Source organism: Puntigrus tetrazona, chromosome 3 (genome assembly GCF_018831695.1).
Source record: "Puntigrus tetrazona isolate hp1 chromosome 3, ASM1883169v1, whole genome shotgun sequence".
In the NCBI taxonomy this organism is placed as follows: Eukaryota; Metazoa; Chordata; class Actinopteri; order Cypriniformes; family Cyprinidae; genus Puntigrus; species Puntigrus tetrazona.
This window is the reverse complement of record NC_056701.1, coordinates 17577833-17597664: the sequence shown is the minus strand read 5'-3', so window position 1 is coordinate 17597664 and position 19832 is coordinate 17577833. Positions and strand designations below refer to the sequence as shown.

The 19832-nt window shown below is 38.1% G+C and overlaps 1 protein-coding gene across 1 annotated transcript in view; it reads right to left on the bottom strand.

Moving 5' to 3' along the window:
* The window catches only part of baiap3 (BAI1 associated protein 3), a 43482-nt gene extending 24557 nt beyond the window's left edge, over positions 1–18925 (bottom strand). Inside the window, exons 1-2 of the mRNA XM_043225571.1 lie at positions 18438–18925; positions 8766–8927 (exon numbers count right to left, since the gene is read on the bottom strand). Coding sequence (XP_043081506.1) covers positions 8766–8914 — 149 coding nt within the window. The 5' untranslated portion in view covers positions 8915–8927; positions 18438–18925. The remainder of the gene's footprint in view (positions 1–8765; positions 8928–18437) is intronic.
* Positions 18926–19832: the final 907 nt, after the last annotated feature.

Below are 19832 nucleotides of genomic sequence, written 5' to 3'. Positions count from 1 at the left end.
TTAATGTTGATTCTTATAGATGGCAATGAGATAAAAGAGTGCGCAGGTGCTGCGAGCGATTTTCATTCGCAGGCAATTTTATGTCTGCAACATACTTTGGGTAAAATTAGTCCAATAGTCGTGTAAAACAACACCCTTAGTCATGTAAAAAAAAAAAACTGTTTTGCGACCTGTTTTGATGCATGTCTCTTTAAATGATAATGGCTTACTGCTCACCCCAACCATTTTTTTTGGTTTTTGTTGCACATTACCATTAAAAACAAAACTAATTCACTATATCCTTAGTGGCTTTGATTCTGGAAGAAAATAATAATAATTTTGTTCATAAACATCTATAAAAAAAGAAAACAGCAGACAGCATAAAACTGGCTGAGGATGTAAGTGCATGAGCGGTATGACATCATACCGATCGCATAATCAAAACAGCTTGATTATTACGACGGGATTTTAAAAATAAGTGAATGGATTTTTTTTCTTTTTAGGGTGTCCCACACACTGCTAAGATACATTTATATGCAAACACTGTGTAAAAGTGAATCATCCGATGTCCCCTTTAAAACGAGAAAAGGGAAAGTCAAGTATGGTGTCCAGTACTTTGTGCTCTGTATTTCATCCATCCAAGAGCACGCACAACGTGGTGAATAGTAAACAAACACAAAAAAGAAAAAAACAAAAGCTCCCCAGAAGACCTACTCTTCCCAGTGAGATTACAGACAGAGTGCACACCGACAGATAATTTTCTTTCCCATGAAGCCACAGGAGAGGATTTGTGAATGGCTGTGAACTAACGCTGATAGGTCACATGACAATGACAACATGACAGATGTAGTACATTCATACTACACACATTGATACTATACAGAACACCGTTTTTAAAAGGTCTCCAAGTAAGCACGTTATCTTCTCAGAGAGTATGCAATTCAGCATAATGTTGTATGTTTTTTCCTGTTCTTATGATGCCATCAGCTAATCAGCGTTGTCATGAGCAACTCTGAAGTGATTAGTCACGTGAGATTTTCCACTCAGATGATTGGATCAAAAAAGTTATGCTCGCGTGAGCACAGATGGCAGATATCAAATCACAGGCTTGCTCGAGGTATTACAGACATCCTTGAAAACCATGAAAAATGATTGACAGGCAGAGACTGTTTCTGATTGGTTAGTTTCAGGCCGCTTCTCTCGCTATTTTCAGCTGTTTACAGAGCCTAGTACTGTCAGATAGAGACAGGTAGAGATGTATTACCATGATATGTGTCAAGTAGTGAGGACATTTTATATGTGGTATTCAAAAAACACTGCTTGGAGCACATTTAAGCTGACTGTTTCTTAGAGTTTGTCTTCTATGAAAAGACCTCATCTCCTCTAGATCTTCAGAAGAAAATCTTCAGAGTGTCAAAAGTGTGCCAAGATATCAAAGTATGCAATCAAAAGTCAGATATTCTGATGGAAACTCTTAAACACTTCAGAATGTTTGATTCCTTCGAAACCAAACGATCTGAGCTCTATTATCAGAATACATTTTGTGGCTATATACTGTCTTACAACTGCCCTAGGGTAGGTGATTTTGGAGAGGCTAGCAATAGAAAGCCAGCTTTGAAAGCATAAGATGCAAATCTGCAAATCACTCTCAAAAGCAAATGGAGGCTGACCAGCGATGGCGTTGGTTGCGGACTGAATGCAACATTACCTCATCTCTCATTCCCGGTGAGAAAATATTACAGTAAGCGCATAATATTACAATAATACCGCTTTCCATTCTCGGTTGCTCTGCAATTGTTTAATCGAATGCACTGATGGTGTGTCATGTCTTCTTATACATATGTTGACAGGCAAGTAGGACAGTCTATCACAGCCCTCGGACCAAGGAATACGATTGGACAAACATTATATAGTACTAGAACTTCCACAGACCATATAAAAATATATTTATACAATCAAGGGTTGTTTACCCAAAATTATAGTCATTAATTATTCACCCTTATGTCGTTCCAAACACATAAAACCTTTGTTTATCTTCAGAACACAAATTAAGATATAGTTCTCGTAGCTTCACAAATTTAAGATGAACCACTGATGTCAGGTGGATTATTTTATTGATGTCCTTACCTTTCTGAGCCTTTAACGTGGTAGTTGCGTTGCTGGCAAGTAGGGTCAGAAAGCTCTGGGCTTTCAAAAAACATCTTAATTTTTGTTTCCGAAAGAAGATGAAGGTCCTGTGGGATTGGAACAACTTGAAGGTGAGTAATTAATCTAATCTATTAAACTATCCTTTAGTGATTGCTATTAGGATGTGAAGAGACTTTCAACCAGCATAAAAATGTTTTTGAACCAAATCAAAAACCCTGCTTTTAAGAGAAACATCTAAAACATAACTGACAAAGCTAATAAACAGTTAACTCTAAGCTGTAATATTTTACTCTGATGCTGAAAACCAATAAGGTTGCTGTTTAAAAGTCATGAACACTTTGCGTATGTGCTTGGCTTTACATCTCCAATCAAAGCTTTTAAACCTTCCTGTGCTGTTATTACTTGAAAAGTGATTGCATGGGAGGCATGGATTATTACAACTTCTGCGATTTATACGAATGCGAGTGTGACACACACACACACACACACACACACACACACACACACATAAACACAACTAGGCACAAAGCTTATTTGGCCGTCCACATTCATGTTGCTAGGAAACAGACTTTTCCACGAAGCTTTTTATTATTTTAGCAATATTGTTTATTTTCATTATTCAGACTTCAAAGGTTGTATTGGAGAGCAAAAAATGAAAAAGTAAATTATTTACTGACATAACACAAACACACACAGATACAAGTGTATGAATGTAGGAGCTTCCCGTCGACTGGACTTCTGAGGCACAGAACAAAAAATACGGCTTGGCACTTATGAATCAGATGAATGGCCAGCAAAATTAAATGTTAAGTATGCAATAATCATCCTTTGGTTAAGGCGACATTTAGAGACAAATCATTTTGCAGAGTTCGTGCAGAAAATAAAAGTAATGCTCACCCACACAACAGGAAATAAAATTCTGGATGGAGCTCATTACCTCTGATTCCATTCGGGCCCTTCAGGTCGTACTGCATATGATTACGCTAATTTCTAATGCTGCCGCCAATCAACCGTATTCCTCATATTTTCCACAGTGTACTGTGGGCGCATCATAATACAAGATCTTTCTCTTAACCAGGTCATTTAGATGACTGTCACAGCTATATGAGAGTTACACATCCTACCGCTGTTTCTCTCACAACAAGGTGATTATATGAAGTAAACATGGCGCTGAACTGTAACAGCACCCTCTAATATTTATTTCTTATGGATGATTAATTTTTAACTTTTAATCTCTAATTAAATTTTTTGGGTTCTTGTAGTTTGTCACATTCTGAGCTGTCATTTATTCATTTTATTTAATTAGTTTCACACTGAGTGTGCATTATTAGCTTTGAAAAATATAAAGTAACTGGATGAAATAAAATGATTTATATTCATTTAAAGTCACAGGTTCAATTAACCATATTTATACATATTTATATATTAAAGAAAGATAAGTGTAATAAGAGAAACTTATAGGGTTGACTTTTGTTCAATTTCAGAACACAAATTAAGATATTATTGAAGAAATCAATCAACTCGACTTCCGTTTTGCGATGTTTTGGGGATTTTTTGCACAAAGAAATAAAAAAAACACAATTTACTCAACCATTTTTCTTCCACAAGCTATGCCTTCTGCCATTTTAGAGAGCGGTTTTTCAACTGAACATAATCAAAGCTGATTGTGTCAAATATGTTAAAGCGTTTATACGCATTATGTGTTGAATTGTGATACTCTCCAAAATGGCGGAAGGCATAACTCAGGGGGAGTAAATTATGTTATTTTTCTTGTAGCGCCGAAAAAGTGAAATTGAGCTACTGATGTCACATCCTGTTTCACCAATGTATTTACTACATTTCTAGACCATGATCATTTTAGTTGTGTTGCTATGGAGGGTCAGATGGCTCTCTGATTTCATCAAAAATATCTTCATTTGCAGTCCGAAAACGAACAAAGGTCTTAAGGGTTTGGAAAGACATGAGGGTGAGCATCCTTATAATCGCTAATTGTATTAAGCAATAAAAACATAATATTTTTCCTTTGATTTACAGCTATATACTCACTTATAGACAAGAAGTACATAAACATTTTGTACAAAAGAACAAAAACATTCATATTTTGTCATGTACGCATCTGCAATGATGCGATTCAGTAAAAAGCTTGTGGTGGAGATACTCTCCACCTCTTTTAAAATGATGACAAATTGCTCTCTGTGCGTTTTAGTTTGAGCTGCGGTCTGCGGTCGCCTTGACGATACAAAATAAAATGTTCTCCTATTCGCTGTAATGATCAACTCAAATTAGTGTGCATGATTAGATACTACCAAGACAAAAAAGCCATTACAAACTGTCTGATCTAATCAATAACTGAAAAATAATGGAAACCCTGCTCTGATTCTGGAGATATGGGACACCAGTGGCTACAGAACTGAATAACAAGGGTAAGTATCTAAACAGAGGAATTATTTTGGATTATTTCAAATGTTCAGAGGTTTATTTACTTCCATTTTCTTCTACATAATGTGTTTTTATTGTCTTACCACTCAACAGTCAGCACCATTAGACACACAAAATATAATGCAAAATATAATGGTAGCACTTTACAAAAAGGTTCCACGTTAACAACAGTTACCTACTCAAGTTAAAGGAGTTCACTTGCAGAATGAACATTTCCTGATAACAACCATGTCATCTAAGATGTTCATGTTTTTCTTTTTTCAATTGCAAAAATGAAGGTTTTTGAGAAAAACATTCCTGGATTTAGTGGCCAATGGGTTGAAGATCCAAACTGCTGTTTCAATGCAGCTTCAAAGGGCTTGCAGGGGAATAAGGTTCTTATGTAGCGAAACGATCATGAACATGACAAGACATGAACATAATCAATGAGTAAATTGTTTGGACTTTCTGGAAGTGAACTAATCCTTAAATATGGACTAACCATTAAAAGGCATTTATTAACCTTAGTTTGTGTTTGTCACGGTGTGGTGCGAGAAGAATGCACAAAGTTAAGAAACCACAATAGACAGTCTTTTAATAACCCACAGAAAGGTAATCCAACAAGCAAGGCAGCACACACACATTCATAGATTAGAAGAGAAGAAGAAAGACTGAACTGAATGCAATTTATAAAGGGGAGATAATGACGATAATTAAAAGACGTGCACCTGAACATAATGAAACAATCAGACAATGACTGAAAAACACATGGTAAATGAAAACACAAACAAAACATCCACAGTGTTAAATTCAACATTCACTAATACATTTTCCAGATATCGTTCCAAACCAAAAAGTATGCTTGTCATGTCATAAAATTCAGATTGAACCACTGATGGAAGATGGAGTATTCTGACAATTTTTTTCATACTTTTCAGGACCTTGACAGTGTAATTTACTTAGCATTCAGTGGGAAAGTCACAAGGCTCCAGGGTTTTATCTAAAATATCTTACATTTTGTTCTGAAGATGAACATAGCTTTTACGGGGTTTGGAAACGTTATTTAATTAAAAAATACAATTTCTTCAGGAGGAGTAACCCTTTAAAGTTGTGTCAATATTGTTTAATTGACCTGAGGAATTAACAATGAATAATGAACTAAATCTAGCCAAGATTGCCTTATATTGTAACATCGTAATTTCTATAGCAAATATATTGAACTGTTTTTCTTTTTTTGTTCTAATGGGACCTTATTGTAAAATAGTGTACATAATTTAAGCAAAACTGGATCAAATTATAGAAAAAAAAAAAACTTATTGAGCTCAAAGCATATGAAATATGGAAAGAAGACCAACTATGAATAAAGCCTGAAGGGAGCCTGTACTTTTTTGTTTGTTTTTTTAAATGCACTCATGAATATTGATCAGTGTTGACAAAAGGTACCGATGCAGCTGTGAAACCTATATGCATTTTTAAAAACATCAATGAATGTTAATGCGCCAAATATATGAGTAATAAAATAGTAATCCAGTAATCACCCAAGAATCTGTGCCTGGTATTAGGATCTTACTTCATATAGTAGTTTCAAACGTTTCCACTGATCTGTAGATCTTACACAGGCTGTAATCAGGGTCACCTGTGATGTGAATAAGGACAGAGTGCTCAGCACAGCTTTGTATCATTTGCATAATATTAATGAGTGAGTATCTGGGTTACAGGTATTAGTTCTCTTTGGTGCTAATGAAGGAGACAAACTGCTTCCTGCAGACCTAATGATGGCAGGCAGTCATATAGCCTGAGGCAACGGCGGATAAAACACATCAGAGTCTCATAGGAGGATGACCGAATCCTATCTAGTCTAGACGCTAGTTAGAAAAACAATGGGGAGATTTCCTGCATTGACCACTGCTAGTTACATCTGCCCGGCGATGACAGCAATCACCCTCGCCTACGATATGAAAAAACATTAGCGAAGAAGGGTACATCAAATCAAGCGCAAAACAATCATTTAGTTCAGCTCTGCACGTAACAGGTGTTTTTCCCTCCTAGACAGAAGAGGTGCAGTCATTAAAAATAAAGCAGCTCATATTTTAGGAGCAGCTGTGATAAACAGACGTGTTTTTGGTTGCTATAGAAACCTCAAGGTTCATATGCCCATCATTACGTTTGGCTTTGAAATCAGTCGAAAAAGGAATCAAAACAAGACAGACAGAGAGGACGGCTGAAAAACAATCGACTTTGTTTACCTACAGCAGTGAACCCGTTTACCACATACATGTTTGTGGACTTGAAGTTGCCTTATAAGTCACGTGAACTTGTACAAAATAAGTCAAAGCGATGTCTTGACATAAAGCGGCAAATATTCCAGATGAGGTAAAAAAACATGTTCTGTTCTTGTAACACCGGTGGAGATGTGCTGGAAAACACTTAAGCCGTGTTATATTTATAGCCTCTGGTATTAGGACTTTCTTTGCTTTTTCGTGAAGATCAAACTGACTTGCGTTATCGTTCTTAGCTAACCACAGAGACCAAACCGCTTTTATCTTTGCTGCCTGGAAATTTTCCACCCAAAAAACCTGGCTTGAATGGAAAAGAAAAAGCCTGGTAATACTGCACTGAGGCAGAAAGGTAATTGTTGCATGATCTGTACAAAGGCCTTCTTGTACTGAATTCTTAACGACGATAAAATTGAAATGTGATCGAGCAAGGTGTCGAGATTGAGTCATTCTCAAAGCTTGAATGTACTATAGACACAGTAGGCGTTCAAGAGACAAATGAGTCATTGGCCTGTTCATGGACAGTCATGCCACCATCTGCTAAGATCTGGAGGAAGTTAATAGATCGATACAAAACTTGAAGCAGTAAGAAGATCGAAACAATTGCCCCCCGTTTGTTAAGTGTGTTAACCTCTACTGTATTACTCTGTAAAATAATGGTTGTTAAAGCAACCATGAAATTGCACATTGTGGGTGCAATTTCTTTTCTGAACTGAAATATAAACACATAGAAGTCCTATTGAAGTCTTCGTCCTTTCTAACTAGCCTTTAGTTTACACATCTGGTAAAACCACACTTCACATGTTCATTATGGACAAAAATCATTTTTGACATTTTTGAAATCACTGAAAATGCAGCCTCTTTATATGACTTCGTCTTCTTTCAGACGAACACAGTCAGAGTTTTAAAACATTTTCCTGGCTCTTCCAAGCTTGGTAATGCTGGTGGATAGCAGCCATTATTTTGAATCTCCATAAGTGGGATATATCTGCAGTTTTTACAAAAACTTTGACTGTGTTCATCTGAAAGTCGTATGGCTTGGATGGCTTGGGGTGAGTACAATATGCTGTAATTTTAATTTTTGTGTGAACTATTCCTTGAAAGTGTTTAAACTAAACAATACCATTATCATTGATAATTGGTTTTTAATAAAAAGAAGAATATTCTTGAGTAGCAAATCAATATATTAGCCTGATTTGTAAGGGATCATATAGCACCGAAGACTGGAATAATGGTGCTGAAGATTCATCTTTGCATCACAGGAATAAGTTACAACCTGGAAATTTGAACAGTAATAATATCTCACAATATTACTGATTTTTTTCATTAATACTATTGAATTTCACAAAAATAAGAAAATCTTACTAACTGCTAAGAAACTGCTGTAAGTGAGTTTAATCTTGAAGAGTATGCTAGATTATATTATATTACATAAATGATTGCATTACATCTGTTTTAATTAAAATTTGTACAACATGGTTTGTATGATTCTTGTAAAATTGTTACCAATGTTATATGCATCTATGATTGTGAGAATGCAGGCCACAGCCATGTCCTTTCTGAACTTTCTTTCCAACTTCCTTAAACATTCATCTTTGTCGTGCTCTCAGGGAGGTTGAACAAGGCTATTCTTTGTAAAAGGAGCTTTGGAACGGTACATTGTGAGAAGCACAATACATACAAATATAATCAAATTGATTTCATTGTTCTTTAGAGATTCCAACTATTCTCTTCTGTTAAAGGCATAAACCTTTGTACTAGTGCTTTACAGCAGCGGTATTCAATCCTGGACTGTGTTTCCCTTCTGTAAGGTAAAACGAAGCTTTCTAAAGCATAAATAGAATAGAACTACTGGACAAAGAAGCGAGTACAGAAGTAAAAGCCTTTTAGGTTGTAATGGAAGCGCTAGTGTTGAGAAAGTGAGCTCTGGTGGTACGGACTCACCTGTGTACGATGGTGCCCGAGCGGCGGGCGAGCGGCGGGGGACTCCCTCCAGCGCTGGTGCTGGCCGGTGGCTCCCTCCTGGTCCTCAGGGACTGGCTCCTCTGCACCTGCCTCAGCACACTGCTCTTGAGATCCAGCAGCGTCGACATGATCCTTCACTATCTGCACAGAATACCACACACTGCATCAGCTACGCCGCAGGAGGGGTGGAAAGGTGACAGAACGAGGGGACGTGTGGGGGCCATTATCAGACAGCACTTCTCAGAAAGGCGGGAGCAACGAAACAATTAACCCAGCGTCCACCTCTCGAGCCGACCATTGGCTGTGCTCACAACGGGCACGATGAGTAATTACAGACATCATCCCTCCCTCTAGTAATCCAGTTATAAACACACTTTACATAGGGCGCACGCGGCTGCTGTCCAGTGTTAATTGACGTCTGTGTCAGGCACATTTGTCTTCAGCCGCAGCGAGCGGTCATCGGTGTGAGAAGCGAAGCCTGCAATTACTCTCAGTGTCAAGACGGCGGCGGATTTTTTTTTCACCCAAAGCTCAGATGTGGTGCAGACGGGGATTGTGAGAGTTCAGCACAGGCTCTTAATTCTGTTATGGCTGGAACCAGAGGTTTAAACTCTAGGCTCTTAACCCAAAGAGAACGAAGAACAGCCACTTGTAGGTAAGGACCGAGAGTGACTCACTAGTGAGCCACTTTCAGTCACATTTCTGGGAAAAGCGGTGCTCGCAGAGAGAAAGAACCATGGGGTGAAAAACAGAGTAAGAGATTGACAGAATGAGTGGCGGAGGATAATTTTGATTGAGATGTCACGTGCAGATGTACAAACGGTTCTTTCATCTCATGTCAGTCCTCCTTTGTCAAATCTCGAAATGTTACGAGGAGGAGTTCTGAAGCCCACTGTCGAATCAGTTGTTTTCTATACATCAAAGACATGCAAATATGACTCTACGTTTACATGTCACTGGTACATTACTACACTGGATTGACCATTTTTTGGCTAAGGGCATATATTTTTTTTGAAAATATAGCATTTTAAATCAGTGAAGAAACCAGTTTGGACCAGTTTATATCATGTTTTTTAAGCTATTTACTACATTCCAGCTTGGACCGACTCTTAAAACCAAAACGCACTGCACGATTTTAGCAATGCTATAAGATCACTGTATATCAAGCTGTCCGTCATGGATCTAATAAACTTGGCTAGGGTTTGTGTGTAGACTGTATCAGGATGACACCTGTTGACTCGTATACCCGTTGAATACAACATCATCAGCACGCACTAGTAGTAAACAAAGGGAACGTTGAAAGATGAAGGCATAAGAGCTTGCGGTAAGCAGTTTTTATGTTGTAGTGCCATGTCGTGTTGATTCCATTTCTCATTTTTATTGGCTGGTCAGTAAACATGAATCGTACCAGGAAACCCACTACACGATGATCATGCTTTAGCGTAGGCTATCTTTGGTCACAAATCATAACAACGGTCGTCTAAGAACATCTCTTACCGTACAGCATAAGAGCACCATTTAGGTGCAACGATCAGAAACATCTCCACAATGGCAATATTTCATCTGGGGCTTTTGAAAATTGTAAAGTGTGTTTAGGGCTTAAGACAAGACCTGACAAGACTAGCATGAAATTGCCTCAAAACACCACAAAATAAAAGGAGAATTTATGCTGATTACCAATTTAGGTAGTTCATTTGTAGGGTTAACTTGAATCTATCCAGTTAAGAAATTTCTAATGATCCTGAAGACCTTGATTAGCTTGTTCAGGTGTGTTTAATTGGGATTGAAGCTATGTTGTCCAGGACAGTGGCACTTCTAGAAGCACAACTAGCCCTGTTTTATCCTGAGCTGGTTTGCTGCTTCTTAAAATATCTTCTACTCGTGAATATAAACCATTCATCAAATACTAAATGAATTATAACACACTAACAGACGTTTGAGTCATTCCAGACACAACAAAAGACCAATTCACATTGCACAGACAAATGCCAACAAATACCAACAGACAAGTCTGTCGGAGGTTGTTGGATCAGTGAGTTACCCCTGTCTGTGTCTGTTGCCATCGGTCAGCGTTTATTTCAAACAGACTGAACGTCTTCAAGCAGTGTTTGTTGGGTTGTGAAATGTCTGAGCAATGTGATACGATTTTTCAACAAACTGATGTAATCTTACCAGGCCACGAACCATTGCCATGACAATGAGGCAAAACTGGGTGCTGGTTGGCTGCTGGTCGCGCTTAGCAAATTATCCTAAAAATGTCAGGTTTTGAGACAAACGGAAACTGATTGGGGACCACAGAGCCAAAACTTTTTAAGCTTTTAAATTTTCTGACTGCTATTATCTGAAAAAATTCAAGTAGGTGCCCCGTCCTTGCCACAGCAGCAACCACAGCATCGCCACCTTTCATTTTATGTTTCTTTTTTTATGTTGCCTTTTCAGGTGAAAAATAACGTAAAAAATTTGATTGTGGTTACAGGTTTACATTTTTTCCCCTGTCAGACTAACTTGAATCTCTGACCCAAAGTTTGTCGGTATATATTGCTGCAGTGTGAATGTGACAGTTAATTTTCAAGAAATTCTAAATCCAGCAACCAACTTGTTTGTTGGCATTTGTCTGTGCTGTGTGCACTGGCCTAAACATGTGCCTTGTTGCAAGAAGATGTGACAAATGTAAACAGTAAATCTCAAACATGTTCGATCCTGTCCGACTGCATGAAATGATAGCCTGAAACTTCAAAATAAACATGTAAATCGGTGTCCGTCATAAACAACAAGATTTTCATATGAAACTCAAAAATGCAGACTGGCTCTGACTGTCATCAACCAGCGTCAATCTGGGCAAGAATTTAAGGTTTCTCTTTCCCAGCAAGCCAAGCTCATTTCTGGTTTCCAAAGGAAAGCCAAAGGAAAGGATGAGTTTGCTTTCCCCCTTTTATTAATCTGACCGAACGTGCATTAAGAAACATCGAAAGATAAGACACAGCAAAGCAGTCCCTTCCCGACTACCTCCACAGACCGAATTCTGCCAGTCTCTGTGCAGGAATCGAGCGCAATGTCAATCGAATGGCACCATGGCACATTCACCTGAATTCTCAGCTCTTACTGGTGGCAATTAGCACCAGGCCACCGAGCAGCTGCTTCCCAGGTGAACTCATTTCAATTACGCACTCCGCCATCTGAATTGAATGTCACTCCGTCTCAGTCATCAGCTCCCATGAAAGGCGAGAACTGACACGCTACCAAACAGAAGACAACAGCTGCCAAGGGAGCGCCGTCGTAGCCGAGAGCGGGAACATCGGCTCCTTCTCACCGGGTCGTCCCCGCTGAGCCTCTGTCCCTCACAGAAGCTCTTGGGCCATGTGAATGACACCGCTGCTCAATAGAGAGACGGTAAGCCTGGCAGTCAAAGGCTTCTCCGCTGGGGACGGAGGGGTCTCTATGGTAACGGTTGAGCGAGAGGAACCGCCAATGCAGGTACACAGGATTCAACAAAAGCTGCACAAATCACGCTTTTGTTTTGCTCATATCACCTTTTGTTGGGGCAGTTAAGCTGGCAGTGGCAACCAGGGGCCTCCGGGAAAATTTTCACATCGTCTTCTATTCCTAAACTCGCATGTAAAAGTTGAGAGCGCCCCCATCAGATAAGCAATATCGCTGATACACTTCTCTCTTTGGCTTCGGATTTATCGATTTCAATTTCGCCAATTGCAACCAAATTGTTTTATTGATTTCATAATCTTCTTTTACAAAGATGCCTACTCTCATTCATATACAAAAGGCTGAGCGACTGCTTCGTTGTATGGATTTTCATTGTCATTCATAGAGATGAGTTAACCTTCTGATCTTTGTCAAGTGAAATGAGGCAAGGCTGCTGTATAATGCTCTCGCCGGGCTGACCGGTTCCTATTCCTCAGCCTTCATTTATGTAGAAAATTCCTTCTGACAAGTTATGCCATCCAAGGAAGAAGACCTTTCATACTACAATGAGGTTTTCCAGGTCAGTATTTATGTTTTATTTCATATGTCACTATTTCTTTATTTATTTAATTTTTTTTCTGCTTTAATTTTTCTGGATTCCATTTTTATACGTATTTTGGTTTTAACGTTTTAATGGTTAAATTAAATCAATTTGTATTGATCGAAAGGCAAGTAAAATTCATTGAAAGCATGAAATGTACATTTACATGAAATGTAAAAGTCTAACAAAAATGACATTTAAAAAGTACGTTTTAATAAAATTTTAAAAATATTTTTTTACTAAAGTCTGTGTTTACCGTTAATTTTCTTAAAACCCTTTTAATGGTTTTATTATAGATGATTTTTAACAATCAAAAAATTTATAGTATTTCTATATATATTTATAGTAGAGTATTTTTTATTATTATTATTACAATGGTTTTAGTAGTCTTGTGTATTTACATTTTTCTGTTAAAAATATTGTTTTAATAATCATTTTATTGTTAGTAGGCCTAGTAGTAGTTCTTTCATTACATTAAGTAATATATTTCTGTCACAGTTTCTTCAAGATAAACCTTGCATTTAGGTTTCAATTTGTATATGATATGACGATAGGTTTACTCAAAATAAATGGTAAAATGCTCATGAATTAACTATGTATAGCAAATATTGAGGCGCTCTATGGTAACGGTTGAAACCCTGCGGCATTCGTTTACACAAAGACACGCAGAACATAATGGATTTATACCTGAATAGTATTTTTGTGGCTTAAAATTCACAAACACAACACAAAGTCCGAATAGCGTTTTGATTTAAGTATACTGACCTACATTTGATTTATTCATTTACATTTTAACCAATTTCCAGCGACAGTGTATTCCATTTTTATGACTGGATTCCACGATTCTGTCCACATTTTCTGCATCACTGAAATCATAGTATTTCTGTATTTCTGTTTTGAATTATTTGTGTGATATTTTAATGTTTGTCGTATGTGCTGTGAACACTATTCCCTATTTATTCTATTGCTCTCAGCCCACTAATCCAACAGGAGCACTGTTTTCATAATCATTTGTGATGGCAGGCCCTGTGATTGTCATCGACGCAATCACCGCTCTCTTCTCTCACAATGAAGTCTTTTTGGATAAGCACTGAGAGACAGCCCATAACCGTGTCTCCAGTATTTCATGAATTGGAGAAATGTCAAGTGTCCTTCTCATTATGAAGCTCTGAATGCTGAGGTAAAAGGTTGCCTGTATGGGTGCCTGTATTTTTTTCACTTCAATAATGAAATTATATACACATATATTTAATATTTTAACTTGTCTAGTCACAATGCGATCCAATCAAATCAGACCCACTCAGAATGTGTCATCTATATTAGATGTGTGGGTGAAGAACGCCCTGAGCTTTTTCTCCTCAAGCGAGACCTTGGAGTGAAAGCTATGTCTAACCAGACGGACAAAAAGACAGACAGAGCTGCGATCAGTCAGTGCAGGGGCAGAGCTGCTGTTGTCGGCAGGAGACATGGGTTTGCTCAGTGAGTGGGTGATTCCATGGGAACGTAGAAGAATTTCTATTTCTGTAACAGAAAGCATAAGGAGGAAAAAAAAGTATACACACAACATATATATTAATAAAAGAATACCAGAGCTGTCAAAAATGTAAATATGTCATCTTTCAAATACTAATATTTTGATTGCAATCAACGATACACAAAAGGGAAAAAAAGTACTATATTTAATAACCAGGGCCTAAAACTAAAACTTGGCAAGTACCTAATATGAGTAATGATCGGTGCTGGCAAGTATCTGAAATAGCCTTACTCGCCAGATGGCCAGTAACTTTACTTAATTCTAACAAGAATTCACACTTAGTTCTACTAATGGGCTTTTGGGGTCCTGAGACACTAATACAGGTTAGGAAACACTAATACAGGGCAGGTAGCACAGGGCAGGAACCAGGGCTCGTATCATTACGATCTCAGAGCCAGTAATCCTCCAGGCTGTGATAAAGGTGTATGGGGCTATCGGGGGATCTATGCCAGCTTATTCCCCACAAGGCCATTCTCAAAGAGCCAATCTGCAGTGTTGATCAACGTTAACATCGGGCATAATACCGCAGACATTTTGCAATTGGGATTGATCGGACTCGAAACCCTTTTTGGTCTCTCTGAAATGAAACTAAACAAGAATAGCTGTATTTTTGTGTCCCTCCGAGCTGCATTTGAGATGTTTACGGCTATATACACTTATACCATGCGACGGAACATATCAGATCGATGTCCAACAACACCGTTTTTTACACCAAAGGTGTGTCACTGAATACCGAACAATGACAGCTAGTGAATTATCGGTCCTTTTCTAAAACCTAGTGATCTGCCTCAATGCCGACATGGGCAATTTCCCTCTGAATCAGCATCCTAACCATCACAGCCTCTCGAAAGAATTCTTACAAACTTTCAAAATAAGCCAAACATGCACTGCATGACTGAAAATATCTCCCCGTGGACACTTAAAGACTCAGTTACTTGTCTCCTGTCATGCTGCCGTGCACACTGCACAGCTGATCACTGGCTAGGTGCATCAATTACGAGATCATTCTTCTCCCTGATCCTTTCTGCGCGAATTTGCTCGCGTACAAACAGGAGAGCTGATTCGTGAGAACAGCTCAACAAACAACATGTCAAAAGTCATCCCGCAAGTCATCTCACTGGAGAACTTCAGCGGACTGCATTGACTGTGATCTGTGACTTCTCGTAGCAAACTAGCCATCAGGTTGAATCAATCAAAAGCTACATGCTATAGCCCTGTAGTAGTACAGTATATATTTGGCTATAGGCAGCAACACAAACAGAGCTCCAAATAGGCGGCTTGAAGCACACCGTTGATTTGACGTTGATTTTGAGGGAATACTGCAATAACCTTTAAACATGAAAAAAAAGGGGCTGAAATGTTTGATGAATTATATCCCAATATTTAATTGAATTAAAAATTAAGTGGGGCAGAATTTAAATGGCAATGTTTTAGGGAAGCGAAATCCTACCCAATATATAATTTAGATTTATATGGAAATGGCTATAACTACAGAATCATTCGAAATTTGGGATGCATTGTCTTTGTCCAAAGTGCCATATCGTTGCATATCTTGAAAACCCTGGCTGCCATTGGCAAATCAAGTTTCTCATTTTAAATAGTAGAAATAATTGACACTTTTTAAGTAATACATTTTTTAATGTTGAATTGATTATATTAGATTACATTATATATACACATGTGTAACTGCATCTATCATGCATTTCATATTTCATATTTTTTTAGCGATTTATTTCATTTTATGTTTATTTGTTTGATTTTCCAACAGATCATCGAATTAAATTCTCCACAAAGGGTACATGCGCTAGGAAATTCAGCTAAAACCTGCATAATTTATGTTTGCTTCTTGGAAAAAGAGCAGTTCATCTAGTTTTTTTTCTTTCTTTCTAGCTAAAGGGATGGTTCACCCAAAAAATGTCAATTCTGTTACATCATACAGAATGTCTGTGCATAAATGTTTAGCTCCAAACATAATTAAAAATAATAAAATTGAGCTCTTGCAGCTACACAACAGTTTTGAACTCACTGAGAGTTTTTAATTAAATAATGACAAAAAAATTGAAGTTTGTTCACCAAAAAATGCTTTAAATAAATTTAGAATACTTGCATACAAGAAAACTTAACTGTATGATGCATTTTTGGACCTTATTAAGCATAGTAGCTGTAATGTGATATAAATATGAAATAAAAGAAATAGAGCTGTGAAGGTAAATGAAGGTAAATCACAAATTCATTTTTCATCATTTAATTTTCATTTATGGATGCCAATGCTGTTTACGTATCACAATTATTACCATCTATTAAATATATTTTCCATTATTAGGCTATGTTATTAGGCGCTGCATATTTCATATGAAACAATAATATTGTCTTTATTTTTTTGACATTTACTACAGATGTAACAGATTTAACACTGCTCAAATAAACAGCAACTTTCAAGCAGTCTTCTCAAATTAGGTAGTGGAGTTTTACTCTGCTAAGTGGAGCGACTGATTACTGGGAAACATAAACTCTAAATAATGACGAGCCAGAGGAATAAAAACAGAATAAAACACCAGTTACTTTCAAATCAGAGGACCCTTAAACTCCAAGACAGCATCTGATTGCAGCACATTAAAATATATAGGCTAGTCATTGAGGAAAAAAAAAAAAGTAATACAATTCCACTTTTTTTTTTCTATAGCTGTACTGAGACATTCTCGGCAACTCAGAGAAAGACAGATGAGAGAATGGAGTGCTGTCTTTCACCTGTGGCAGGAAGCTCTGCTCACACGTCTGCTCAAGCCCCCATTAAGAACAGCAAAGATTTAAACTGTCAATCAGACACCAAAGGGAAGACTGCGGAGCTTTCACATTCAATTACAGTTGGACGAGCTCTTGCGGGAGCGCTTCTCTGTGGCCAGTGTAAAAATACGAAGACACATTTTTCATCTAGATGTCTCAATCTTGCATAAAATATTATCGCAATTCTTGACAATTTACGAAATGATGTTTATGACAAATAAAGAATGTGAAAAATCACGTGGGTTTTATCATAACTATGTTCATTTCACTCTGAGCCAGTAGCTATTTAAAGCACTGTTATGAATAAACTCCACTTCGTCTGAGCAAACTACCTGTAAAGTTGTTTAGCTCCTATGTGCAATTTAATTCTATGTGATTTTTTTTCCTCTTTGCACTGAAAAGTTTCTGCACTCCGAAGTACGCGTTTAAATTAATATTCTAGCTACACATGATTTATAATTTGATTCTTGATTTTCAACCTTATCTTGTGTCTATATGTGTTGTTGTCTTGGCAACTAACTCCCTTGTGAACCATTGCACCATCAACACATTACTCAGGGGTAAAATAAATTGTGTTCGCATTTAAATGACAGTTTTTAGGGGCACCCTAAGTTACCCATACGCACGTCTCTCAATTATTCTTGCATTATTGGCGGCTGAAATCTTGTTTTTAGTGCATGAAGCAGTTTTGCACTATTTATTCCACTCCATTTTATAATCTATTCAAACGAATGCGATGTGAAACAACGTATCAGCCATCAGGCTACATATACCAACAAAACTTACACAAAAACACATCCTTTGCAATTCTACTTGTGTCTAGTGGCTGCATACAAACACAAAAGCAAGATGATGATTCAGTTTCAGGGCAAACGCTCTTTTTCGTTGACAGACAAATAAATGATTAAATAAACGCTAAATCTGCGCCCTCTGAGAGCTACTTTGCCACCCATAACATCTGTTGAGACATAGCTACAGGTGTTGAACTAGCTACTATAAGACATAAACGGAGATCTGCGCGTAGAAACGTTCAATCAAAAGCTTAAAAAGCCCAAGAAGCCACTAAAGCGCAACTGGAATCCGAAGCAAGTCGTTACGCAGACAAAATTACAAAAATAATGCGATTTGGTATATTGAAAAAAATCTATAACGCAGGTGTAAAGCGAGACTAAACAACGTATGCATTGACTTGTACTGACAGGTAATAGAGTAAAGCCATTAATACTTCCCGCACAAGCTTATTAGACTCGTTAGAGTTAATAATGTTAAACGAAAGAACGCGATTCACGTATAAATCCAGAGAAATGCACCTCACCTGTGGCTTTCTCATTCACTGCTGCGCGATGCCCCGGCGACTGTTTCTGTGCGTCTCAAGACTTTTCTTCGCCCATCGAAATCTACGCAACTGGTTGGTGGTATATCCCTTTAAGACGGGAGATGTCAACTAAGCAATAAACGTTAATTTGTCCTCATCCGATGACAGGAAAACGTTTTAATTTCTCCGAGACGTTTCCGTCGGCTCTTGCGCGCGCCGGTACGAGCTATATATGGTAAAGGGAAGTGCAAGACTACTTTGCATGCCTCTAGCTGTTGCTGAGGGGCTGTCAGAAGAAAGAACAGCTTTGCCGCGTTTTATACAATTGTGGCACGGGAAAATGTTTCAGTTGTACCTGTAGCTTATGTGCCGCGACCTAAAATAATAAGAACAAATTAAAAACGTAAACGTCCAGAAAGTGTGAGCATTTGCAGCTACGGCAAGTCGTCTGCTTTGTGTGGGGAATAATAGATTCTCTATAAGGGTTGCGTGAGTATTGCCTGCCAAACAGATGAATATCACAGTCTGGACAGCCTACAATTTTATAAATCAGCCCAATAATTGACTCTCCCTCACTGCGGGTTTGCCAGAATCGCACAACTAGGGCAAATCTCACAAAACCTCCATAAAACCTCTAGGCTATTGTTTTTAGAGCTCCCTGAAAGCAAGCCACAGCCAAGACTTGGCATTTATGTAGGTCTCCTCTATTTTGTTCCAATTAGACAAACCAGTAGGAGGAGGTGCTACCCTGCAGACAGTAGATCTGAGACATTTATTAGCATGAGTAAAACAGAAGCGCGGACCCGAGCTCCCAAACAGTGCGGTGACTCATGCAGTCACAGACCAAACGTGTGAGAGCCTTGTGTTCATGCACATACGTGTGAGAGTATGAGAAAACACCATGCTTTTAGTGCTCGGGGCCGGAGGAGTGAGGGGGAAAAAGCACAGGGCGTTGAAGGAAAATTTACTTCGATGTTTCGTTTTGTTTCTTATTCTGGGTTTCTGATTTGAAATGTGTACACGTAAAGCAAACCGGCCCGCTCTTTGGCTAATATAGGCTGATCTTATTGAGCTGTGGTTATTGATGACCAGTTTTTCAATGTAGGAAACCAGATTAGATTAGTGTCAACACAGCTATTGGATGAGCCAACGTCAGTCTGAAAAGGGAGATCTGGCAAGTCAATTCAGGAAATTAACACACAATCTTTGGCAAGCTTGTTCATTTGGTTTAATGTCGCACACAAGAGCTCTTAAACTCAAGCAGAACACACGCATTCGATCACGGGCCATTTTTATTCAAAGAATTGTGGAAACCTGGGGTCGAAGGCCCTGCTTAATTCTGTAAACTCTTTTATTTTAATGAAACGTTAAAAAATGTTCCTGATATTTACAGCC